Consider the following 12,038-nt stretch of genomic DNA (forward strand, 5'->3'; position numbering starts at 1 on the left):
ATCTACTGCTTCTTTATCTTTTTCTCAAATTGATGACTGGATCATCACAAAGAAGAAGAAATTTATTTGGAAAGCTCTGTGAGTTTACACAAGAGGAGGCAAGGGTTATGGCTCTACAACAGTGAGAGCCAATGAGATCTATGAGAAAATCCCCAGGATCTTAGGGTATCTACAGATTAGCAGCCCTTATGCATTATTCCCCCGGCTCCCTTATCTCCTGGCAACGTACCTCCTTTGGGACCTTTGCAGTCATTGTCTTTCTGTGTATTCCTGCTGTGTACCCTCCCTTTAAGGGACATAGAAAGACTATGTAAGGATTAACTTCCTCAGGAATTTTTTTAGACAATTCAGGGATGCTAGATAGGTGCTACAGGAATGCTAGATAGCTGCTGTCCTGCCCCACCTGCCCAGCCATGGCCCCTAAACCTGCAGAGCTCAGACTGAGCAATAGTCACACACACAGGCAGCTGTAGGCTCAAATACAAAGGTGGATAGTTCCATGTTGACATTCCTTGCCTTCTGACAACTTTGGCCTCATGGGGTAGGAATTTTGCTAGTTTCATCAGGGCATGATGTGTCTCTACATAATTCCAGTTTTTAAATTTCTTCTTTGAAAGTCTCCCTGTCATGCTTCTAATCTGATTTATTCTTCATCTCTGCACCTTGCTTGATCATCAATGCCTTCTTTGAGATGAGGCAACCAATCAATATTTGCACTTTCCTTATATGCTCTTATAATGTTTTATCATCTAGCCACTTCCCAGTTTTGTGTGGAAATAATCCTAGTGTCCTTATTACTTCTTTTTGTAACTCCTGGGGGCCTATTGAGCAGATGTCTTCATTGAGCGCTATGAGATGTTGCCTTGATCTTTTCCCAGCGATCACTAATTTAGACCGCATCAGCATTTGCAAGTAATTTAAATTTATTTACACTGTTTCTTCCAGTATGCAGTACCAGCTCTTGTCTGTGTTAAATTTCATCCACCATTGAGTTCCCTAGTCAGATTTTTCTTAACTGAAGTTATCACACTCTAGCAATGTATTTATAAATTTAAGTAATTTTGTGTCATCTGCAAATCTTACTTCCTTATTCACTGTACCATGAAGGGCATTGATACTAAATATAGGGATGATACTGCATTCTCTCTGTATGTGAGTTCTATTAGCCTCAGTAGGTATTCTGTCTGTGAAGGACTTGCAGGATTGGGCCCATAATGAACAACTTTGGTCCTAATACTACAGGTTCCTGCACCTCTCTGCTACTCGCCTCTTTTCATGCTGAAAGTTAGCCCTTTATTCCCCATTCTTTATTTTTGACCTGGATTAAGAAGCCTGGTTTTATGTTTTTTGTATTTTAGGATCTGGACAGTGCATTAACAGACAAACAGAGTCAAGAGAGGGAGATCAGAATCCTCCAAGATAGTCTGGCTGCTACCCAGAGGGCTTGGGAAGCCTCAAAGCAGGAACTGCACCACCTGAAGAGATGTTCCAGTGAGCTGGATGGGAGTGTGAAGAGCAGCCTAGAAGAGGCCAGGACTGCTCAGAACCTGCTGAGTGCTTTTAAAGAGAAAGTTGCTACCCTTCTCAGCATCAGTTCTGTAACAGTTAAACCCTCGGAAGAGGCCATCATGGAGAGAATTCGAGAATTGGGCCATTGGGAAGAGAGCAAAAAGATAGTAAGTGGATTGCTACTGTTCTTGTTCATTGTGCTTGATTTTGTATGGTTCCTTTTCCATATTAGTTTTAATTCCATACTCTGCATGTACATGTTGCATTTATTATAGAATCCTAAATAATATGGTCCTATAATATTTTTTTCCACAGGACTCCTGCCTCATTCAGTATGCAAGCTGGACAGTCTGGGGCCCAGAGCATCTTTGAGAAGTTGTAGAGTTTGTTATGAAGCTGATACAGTGAGGGAGTGAGACAGGCACCCTCAGGGAGGGAGAAAGGATGGTCTTGTGTTTAAAATGCTGATCTGGGTCTGACTTTGATGTGACCTTGGGTAAATTACTTGATCTCTCTGTACCTCAGTTCCCCCATCTGTAAAATGGAGTGCTCAAAGGGTTATTCTGAAAGTAAATTCAGTAACATTAGGTGATCAGATGCTCTCATGAGTGGCATCATAGGAAAGTCCATGAATGAAGAAAAAATTCCTCTTTGAGCAGAGTTATGATGGTGTGCAGTGTATGAGGCACAGGCCCACACATTAAACAAGGAAAAAAACCCAGACTTTAAACATTTGCCTCATTCACTGAGCACAGTCCATTCTGCATAGTGATTTGCGGCCTTGTGTACACTTGAAAAATTACTGTGTAATTACTCCTTGGGGCGGTGGAGTGTGTCCTCATCAGAAGCACTTCCACCGACCTAAGAAGAGCAGTGTGGGGGGCTGAGAGACTGAGCTCCCTGCTCTGTGCCGGGAGCCCCACAGACTCCCGTGTTCCCAGCGGGCTGCCCCCCCACTCTCCGTGTTCCTGCCAGGAGACAGCCCCAGGCTTCTCCCCTCCCCATTCCCCACTGGGGGCCGGGGGAAGCCACCTGGGGGTTCTTGCCCCTGGGGAGTGTGGTCTCAGCCCCTCTTCCCCCTGCCTGCTCCCCTCTGGGAGCTGGGCAGCCTTGTTAATTTCACAGCTCAGCTGTGAAATTGACAAAGCTGCCTGGCTTTGGCAGGGAGCAGGCTTTGAAGCCACCTAGGGCTTCTCCCCTCCCCGCCAAGAGCTGGGGTCCAGCCACCTGCGGCTTTTCGCCCCACTCCCAGCTGGTTTTCTTTGGAGCCCTGAAATTGATAAGAATGACAGATAACTACTTTCTACTACTTTCTATGCTGACATAAACCTTACACCTCTCGTTGAGGTGGATTTATTATGTCGGCACATCAAGGGAGTTACATTGGTGGGAGGAGCATTTGAATGTGTACACCGCCACTGTTTGTGTAGACCAGCCCTAAGTCATGAGTTCTTTGAGGGAGAAAAATAGGAAGTGATCATATAATTCGACTGAAGGGCAGTTCATAGCTCCCTCCCCCCGTGGCACCTGTACGTCACTCCGACAACCCTTATAGCACCATGTTGTGGGTTGGGGTGTGGCCGTTGTGTTCAGCACTACAGCTGTTCTGAACTGTGAAAGGCTTCACTGGAAGCCATGTGGAGGCTGTTGTAAGAGCAGACCCATGGGCTGCACCAGCTCCTGGAGCAAGCAGAATTGAGGAGGCGCCAAAGTGGCGTTAGAGCTCCTCCTCCAGGGATGCTCCTGAGAGGTGCAGCACAAAATCTGGTAACAGATGGCCTTAATTTTGGCATTTCCTAACATTTGGTTTCTTCACTTTGTAATCTTAATGGTCATTTAATGTAGCTGTTTTGTAAGGAATTTCCTAGCTCTTTTAGAAAAAAATGAAGAATGAATGGCTGGAAATGAATTCCATCACGTGCAACTATTTGCTGTACATTAGTAGAACACTGTGGACTGCACAACATGTTCAAGGAATGAGGCAGCAGCTTTTTTTTTTTTTCTTCCATATGCATCATAATCTATAATTTGGAGGAGGCTATGGACTTTTTCACACTCCTGTCTTCTTCCATATGCACCTTTTACTATTTAAGCCCTGATTTCTTATACCACACCATATTCCACAAAGCTTCTATGTATTTAAAACCGAAAAGCCACTCAACTTTCTGACATATGCATATACACAGATCAGGTGGAATACATCTAGTCCATGGAAATTACTACTTCATTTATGTAGGCATGCGCATTGCCAGTGGAACACTGGCAGATTGTTTTATCATTTAACAGAAAACAATGTACGTATGTGAAGTACATTGTTAAACCCTTATAACTCTGCCACATCAAAAACTATTTTTCACTGGACCCATGGAAAGTGTCTCCTGGGGTCTACGTCCCTGCCAAATTTCAAGTTTCCAGCACCTCCCACTGAGGCACTAGACTTTTTTTATTTTAAGTTACATAAATATTTTGTTTGAAGAAAACTGCATTTTTTTCACTCTCTCTCTGACTGAAAGTAGCTCAGTGTTTGATGACATTTTTAGGAAAAAAACCCAAACATGCTCCCTGATTTGAGAATCACTGTACCAAATTTCAGCTGATATGTCAAAACTTTGAGAACATTTATAAGCACCTGAAAATGACCCTTTGGAATGGAAATGTTCTGCCAACTTTAATAGAGATCTCACTTCATGTTCTGCGTATACTAACCCATCATGACGGATTGTCACCATAGCTAATACGCTTTAAAATTCCTAACCTTCTGAGAATTTCTTGTATGAAATAATATTTTGTGCATGTGTTGACTGCTTGCCCTCTTTTTGTACAATGCACTTGATTGGAAAGTTTAACTGAGACTATCCCCAGGGAACAGATTTAAGAACAGTGATGATTAAGAGCAATGTCTGAAGTTTAACGGGGTTGCCTTCAGGTGATTTATGTCTTTTATATGACTCAGTCTCATGCTGGGTCTGTCCATTTAGTTTTCTAACAATGTTCAGTCCCTTTGAAGCTGTAGTAAAGTACATGCAAACATTGCTTCACCACTGACTCCTCCTGGCTGTTACTTTTTTCCTTCATGCCAAGTATTCATACTGGGCTGCTATGCTGGTCACCACTCCCCAGTTGGCAGCATTTGGGGGAGCTCTCTGAGGCAAACGCATACTGGCAAAGGATTCCCCTTGCAAGAGAGAAGGATCTGGCTGGAAAGATGGCCAGTCTCTTGGGCCTACTCTATCAAGAGACTTTTGCCCCTTTGTAGGGTTTACCTTCTGCCTCTTCTCCTGGGGCGTACTGCTTTGCTGCCACTCTGGGCATCTTTGAAAGCGGTGCATCCTGTGGCTGTCTTCTCCTTTGCTGGACCACCTCTGTTACCAGCAGTCTTTGGGATGAAGCAGCCTTCTTCCTATTCACCATCCCTTCCTGAGGTAAATTTTCTTCTTTTAAGATCTTCCCCTTCTAGGCTGCACAAGTCTTGCATGTGTGCCTTGTTAGGGCTGAACAGGTCCAGAAGAGCTCGTTAGTCTTCTCTGTACAGAGTAAGGGCGTGTCCCTTCACACTCTGGAATAGGTTTAATATCCGTGATTGGAGATTTTTCAGAACAGGTTGGACGAACCCCTGTCAGGGAAGGCCTGGGTTTACTTGGTTCTTTCTCAGCAGAGGGGGCTGGACTTGATGACTTTTCAAGGTCCCTTCCAGTCCTATATTTCTATGATTCTGTGTTCAAAAATGGGCACCTTAAGGTAAAGGTTATTGCTCTTCAGAAGTGCTGAGCACTCAGCAGCTTTCAGTGAAAATCAGGCCAGAATTTAATAGGAACTGCTAGGTGCTCAGTACCTCTCAAATTAGGCCTCTTCTTAGGCCATTTATGTAGATCCAGGAACCTTAATTTCGGCTCCCATTTAAAAAAATCTTGTCTGTATATTTAATCTTGTTAGCATCTGTTTAACCACACACATACCAGTAAAATATGTATTGTGCTTTCTGGTTTGAGCAGCTGACGGTTGTCATTTGACATTAAAATGAAGTTAATTTTGGAAGTACATATGAGTCGTTTAGAGTAAAAAACATTATAGGGGTATAATTATCCCCAAAATAAGTGTTATAAACCCAGGAAATTCAGAGTTAAAGTTGAATTTAAGAAATCCAAACATGAAGGTATGGCGATAACCAGCCTTAATTCTGCCCTGTAGTGACATCATGCAGTAACTAGACAATTATGATTAATGCATAATAATTGTTGCAGTTCCATATTAGATTAAACTCTTTTTAAAGACACATTAAATTGTTTTAATTCCATTCCACCCCTCAGATTATATAATGCATGAAAAGATGTGTTCTTAACTTGGATTAGCTAACCTACGTTAGCTAATTTGGGTTCAAATAACAGTGAAGACACAGCAACTTGGCTTTTAACCTGGGTTAGCTGCACAGGGCAGCTCGGAGTTGAACTTGAGCTGCTGAATAAAATTAAAAGATGAGTTGCTATTTCATCATTTCTGTTTCAACTCAAGTTAGCTAGCAGGGTTAGCTAATCTGAGTTAATACCACACCTTTTTACAGAGGTGACACATAACTGTTGATAGTGGGAGGCAATACAATTTAAAGATTCTGGGGAGCGGCACATGACCGACCCACGCATCGTCTCTAGAGCTAGAACAGAGGTTTCAAACTGTGGGGCACGTCCCCCTAGGGGGGCAAGTGGTCATGCCAGGAGGCTAGGGCTGGCGATGCCAGGAGGCTCGAGCCAGCTCCCCTTGGTGGGGCTCAGGGAGGGAATGCCACCTACCCCCCCTGACGTGCCACTTACACCCCCCTGACGTACCTTGGCGATGAGTGTAGATATACCCTTAGTGTCATTACAAGGCAGAGTTAAGGTTGTTTGGGTGCAGTGGCTGTGCATCTCTGCTTTAAATGCAAAACTCACCTTTGCCTTAACTATGGAGCTACAAGCTGTGCCTCCATAGCATTTTTATTTCATCTTTTAAAAAAATATAAGGGAGAGAAGAACAAATCTTCCCTTCTCTTTTCTTTGCCTTCTGCCACTGTAAATTTGTTACTTTTATCATTTTCTAAATAAAAAAAATTGGGGTGGATTTATAGCTATATTAATTACCACTGAACTTAGCAAATACAAAGATATAGAAAAAAAAAATCAAACGTGCATGCTGAAGAAACTTTAGTATTTGGCAACTGGGTGTCTGCCTTGTCCCAAAGTGAAGCACACTAATAAAGAAGTATGGACTGCTTCTCTCAGGAGAGTTTCTTTATGAAGGTCAGAGCTTGTAGTAACTATGTCAGAAAGGACTTGAGCATGCTCTTAAAGGAATCATTCCCAAGAGAATATAGGCTGTTCTGTGTTTTTAGTCTAGCTCTGCTTACACTTTCTACATCTTCCTCCATCCTTTGATCCCTCATAAAAATACATTTTCAAAAAAAGGTCTCTAACCTGGAGCATTCATGAGTAAGTGCAGTTGTTTTTCAAATCTTGATGTAAGGCCCCAGTCCTGTGAAGTTATGGGCTTGTGCTGACTTTTTTGCCTGTGCAGAGTCCCACTGGAACTCTGTACCGACTAGTTCCTTTCTAGGATTTGAATAAAAATGTTTAAGATGGAATGTATGTACTTTTGCACCCAGATGATCAGTGAAGGGATTAAATGCCTTCAATGAGGTGACAAAAGAGAGGCCATCTTTAGGGCTTTAATTGCCTGCATGTTAGTCTATCTTATTGCCTAGCCCACAAATTAGCCTATCCTATTATCTCCGGCATTCCAGTCAGCTTATAATAGATAATAAAATGTGTCTGGCTAAAAATTGCTGCAAACCTTTTTGCAATTGGGTATTTAATCTGGTGAAATGGGAGAATGTGTGGCAATAATTTGCACCTGTTGACAAGTGTGATTAATCAGTAGAAAGCCCAGAGGTATGCCTGTTAAAACAATCAACATATAAAATGACAAGTGCCCAATAATATAAAGTCTCTTGTGGGAAACAGATGTTGCCACTAATTATTGTCCTAAAGCAGTTAAAATTTAAAATCTGGATCATTTTGATTAGATTAGATCTTCAGCACCCTACATGTCAGCAGGGTTCATATATATATGAATTATATATATATATATATATATATATAAAATTTACTTAATCTGGACCCAAACCTACAGTCATAATACAGACAAAAGTACTATTAAAGTCCATAGTTGTTTCCCCTGTGTGATGACTGCAGAATTAGTCGCTTCTTTCAGACTCTAATGCTGGTCTTAAAAATTAGATGGACTTAGCTCTGGAGAATTTTTTCATCAGCCTAGCTACCACCTCTCAGAGAGGTGAATTAACTACATCTGTGGATAACCCCCTTCCATCTACGTAGGAAGCATCTACCCAGGGTGCTACTGTGGCACAGTTGCAGTGCCGTAGCTGTGCTGCTGTAACAGTCATAGCGTAGAGATGCCCTAAGAATAAATAAGTTGTCATCTTCAAACACAATACATACTTTTACAATTATGGGACCTACCTGATCCAAAGCCCATTAAAGTTACCAGGAATGGGTTTTGAATCAGGCTCTAATGCTTTTCCTAGTGAAATATATGGCAGAATTTCAGTGGCAGCATCATTACGTGCATATTTCATTCACGGATGCCTAAAAGGTTAGGTCAACCCAGGCACATTGCTCGGGGATATGAAAAATCCACACCCATGAGTGATATTGTGAAGCCGACCATATCCTCTGTGTGGACAGTGCTAGGTCGAAGGAAGAATTCTTCCGTTGACCTAGTTATGGCCTCTCGGGAAAGTGGATTATCTACACCATTGGGAGAACCCATCCCATCATCATAGGTACTGTCTACACTGAAGCATGACAGAGGTGCCGCTGTATCATTTCAAATGTAAACAAGCCCACAGAGGTGAATCCACACATCTTACTCTGCCATCCCAAAGGATCTCTGTTCTGCATAATCAGTGTAGCTTTGGGGGGGGGGGAAGGGGTGTGTGTGTGTGTGTGTGTGTGTGTGTGTGTGTGTGTGTGTGTCAGAGAGAGTGCGAGCCCTGCTGTGTGAAAACCACCTCCTGGATAGCATTGTATGGGGGGAACAAGAGGATGGGGCTAGGTTGATCTGATGCTATGTGCATTTCTTCTGTCCCCTGCCACAGGAGAACCAGGTAAAGCAGCTGCAGAGCTTCTCTGTAGCCTGATGGAGGATTCCTCCTCCCCTGTCACCAATATCTCCTCAGAGCTAATAAGGGCTAGATTTGCCCTGTAGTGACATACATTAGAAAATAATGTGTATATTGGTTGTTGATTTTTTTTTTTAGGTTGTATTTTGTTGTTGGTGGTGGGTTTTTCTCCTCCATGTGCAATCAATAATACTTCCCTAAAAGCTTTTCAGTCCGGTTCAATTGTGTCATTTGTATTTAATACTAATCCAAGGCTCCACATGTTGATAATTGTCACTGAAATTAATTGTAGTTTTATGTGTGTAAATGCTGTGGAATCAGGCCCGTTTGTAAACATGAGGTCAACAGATGCTAGAAATGAAGGGACTGTTTGGATGAGTATCTGAGGGTGGAATTAAAAATGAATAAGCAATGCAAACCAAATAGCTACAGGAAAATAAAATTAGAGGGGAAAAAAAGCAATTTTTTGATATGGCCAAGTACTTTAATATTTGGCAGCACTGTAATTAGACATCTTGTTTCTATTTCCAGTTTCTAAACAATTCATTTTTAATTCCATTCCATTAACTTTATTGGTTAGTGAATCACATAAGTATTGCAAAGTTAACAGAGTACAACTAAATGATTTTGGTTTGTGTTGTGAGGTTTAGTTCTTATCAGCTTTAGAAGAAAATGTGTTTAGCAAACATTTTTTAATTAAGTGATGCTTAAAAGCACGTTAACACTGAGTGTAGACACCTGTAAAAAACGTATCTATTGTTCCCAGTGAACCCTAGGCTCTCTAATGCTGACCAGGACCAGCTAAATACATTTTTAAAAATGTTAAACACTATCTACACTACATGGTAACATGTTTGTAGACATCACTTAATTAAAATGTATTAGCCAACCTTCTAAAAACATTCCTTTTCCCCCTAGAGTATATGCAGACTGGAGTTTGTGGTCCTATTTTAACTGAAATTGATTGACTATGAATTAACTCAAATTAGCTAACATCTTTTAAAATGCTAATCTATACATTCCACATTTCAGGACAGAAAAGTTTGTCCTACACCATTGGATGAAATTTAGGGTAAATTGCAAATGGATGTTCTGGAATAATCGTGGCATGTCTAGAACTCTATCTAACTCTTTTGTTAATGTTAATCTACTTTGAGTTAATTGACAGTGTAGGAATACTGTAGATAAGGTCTTTGTGCTGTTCTCTATTTCTGAATCAGTCACTCACTTTCAGCAGCTTCTGTCATTTTTTCTGAAGAAGAGGTTTGTAAACTCAAAAGCTTGTCTCTTTCACCAACAGAAGTTGGTTCAATAAAAGATATTACCTGACCCATCTTGTCTCTCTAATGTCCTGGGACCAACTCAGCTACAACACCACTGCATACATTTTTTTCTGATAGTTACACCAAGTTTTGTTTCCTTCTTATTTTTAAAAACAATTTATTTTAAAGTGGGAAATCTTCTATTGTTTGATACCTTGTGGATGCATCTTTCTTGTGCCTCTAACACTTACATGTCAAGTTAACTCAGTCTCTGTCTTGTTGGTTTTCTTGCTTCCCAGAAGGTGTCCCAGCTTGAAGCCCAAATAGCTAAACTGACTGAGCAGCTGGAGAATCAGACCAGATTACACCAGGAGGCTCTGCAAAGGGCCAGGAAAGCAGAAAAACAATTTGAGACACTCCAGGATCAATTGATGCGTCTGGATGGGGAGTTGGTGTCTGGAGACGTGATGCGAGATGGTTTGAAGCTTGAGAAACAAAAAGTAACAGCATAGGTTATTTCCATTTGTGGAAATATTTTTTGCAAGCCAGAGATATAGCTGAGTATATTTATTGTATTTTAGTGATTACGCAAACTGTGAATTCACATTCTGGTGCTTTGGGGCATATAAATCTTTTAAATAAGGACTTGAAATATTAACTGATAACTAGAGGACTAAACTGACTAGCCAGACAGGTAGAGAAGAAAGACAAAGGTCCGGGTCATCAGTTCAGGATCAGTGCTTTGATTAGAAGCCGGTGACTGTGCTGAGTTGTCTATCAAACTGCTGTCTCTAGTATCACTGTCATTTATATCAGTGTCTTGCTAATTCAGTAAATTTTGGTAAATTTTAACCTCCACCTCTAGCTATAGGAAGGGAGATGGAGCTTTATGTTTAATCCCCTCCCACTTCCCCCACAAGGGAACGGGGTTTTCATTTCTTTAGTTGTCTCCAGATGTCTGCTGCAAGGAGATGGAGTCAAGATGAGGTCTTCGCTACTCTACCACTCTTCAGCAGTCTTTTTTTTTTAAGGTTCTCCTCAATGAATAACTCCAGTTCCTGCCTCTGCTGCCACTTGTAGCTTTCCCAATCATCAGCAGCATTAAATAGAAAAGATTCTTGAGCATTTCACCCTCTGGATGCCGGGGGGGCAGTCATGAAACTGACCAAGAACTTTTTAATTTACCTCTGTTGCTGTTTTGCAAAAGTCTGAATAGCAGCAGAAGAGCTTGATCTCTTTGTCTGCAAAGAGTTTTAGGCTATTGCCTTCTGAAAAGGTAAGGGAAAATAATAGAGAAAATAAACTAAAATTTATCAGAATGTTGTCCTCAGATTCCTGGCTTATTTGAAAAAGCAGCCCTTAAAAATGTTGCTACCCTTCTTCCCCTACGTCAAGCTTCCCCCACTTGTACCTCTGTGACAAACTAATTTTCACTGAGTTGTTAATAACTAATACAAGCTATGAAGAGAGACATCATGAAGTTCTTTCATATGGCGCCAAATCAAATAGTATTATTTCAAGTTATCTTTCCTGGCCAATGTTAATTTTTTCAATGTGTTTAATAAATAATTTAAGCAGTCAATAAGTGACTGAGGTTTCAGATTTCCATTTCTTAAGTATTCATTACTCATAGACTCTAAGGTCAGAAGAGACCAATATGATCATCTAGTCTGACCTTCTGCACAATGCAGGCCACAGAACCTCACCCATCCACTCCTGTAATAGACGCCTGACCTATGAGTGAGTTATTAAAGTCCTCAAATCATGGTTTAAAGACTTTAAGGTACAGAGAATACACCAGCACGTGAGCCGTGCCCCATGCTACAGAGGAAGGTGAAAAACCTCCAGAGCCTTTACCAATCTGCCCTGGGGGAATATTCCTTCCCAAACCCAAATATGGAAATCAGTTAAACCCTGGTCATGTGGGCAAGACTCACCAGCCAGACACCTGTAATAACTCAGAGCTCACCCTATCTAACATCCCTTTACAGGCCGTTGGCATATCTATTACCAGTAGTCAAAGATCAGCCATTTGCCAAATTAGGCTGTCTCATCATACCATCCCCTCCATAAATTTATCAAACTCAGTTTTGAAG

General features: G+C 41.4%; 1 protein-coding gene across 2 annotated transcripts in view; it reads left to right on the plus strand.

Annotated features, from left to right (window-relative positions):
* Window positions 1-12,038, plus strand: part of CCDC170 (coiled-coil domain containing 170) — a 67,113-nt gene that overhangs the window by 36,891 nt on the left and 18,184 nt on the right. For both annotated transcript variants that reach the window (XM_067542421.1, XM_067542422.1), the window contains exons 8-9: window positions 1,359-1,676; window positions 10,242-10,442. In XM_067542421.1, coding sequence (XP_067398522.1) covers window positions 1,359-1,676; window positions 10,242-10,442 — 519 coding nt within the window. The remainder of the gene's footprint in view (window positions 1-1,358; window positions 1,677-10,241; window positions 10,443-12,038) is intronic.

The sequence above is a fragment of the Emydura macquarii genome, unplaced genomic scaffold, assembly GCF_026122565.2.
Source record: "Emydura macquarii macquarii isolate MOO-44397 ecotype Brisbane River unplaced genomic scaffold, CSIRO-AGI_Emac_v2 contig_705, whole genome shotgun sequence".
Classification (NCBI taxonomy): domain Eukaryota; kingdom Metazoa; phylum Chordata; order Testudines; family Chelidae; genus Emydura; species Emydura macquarii.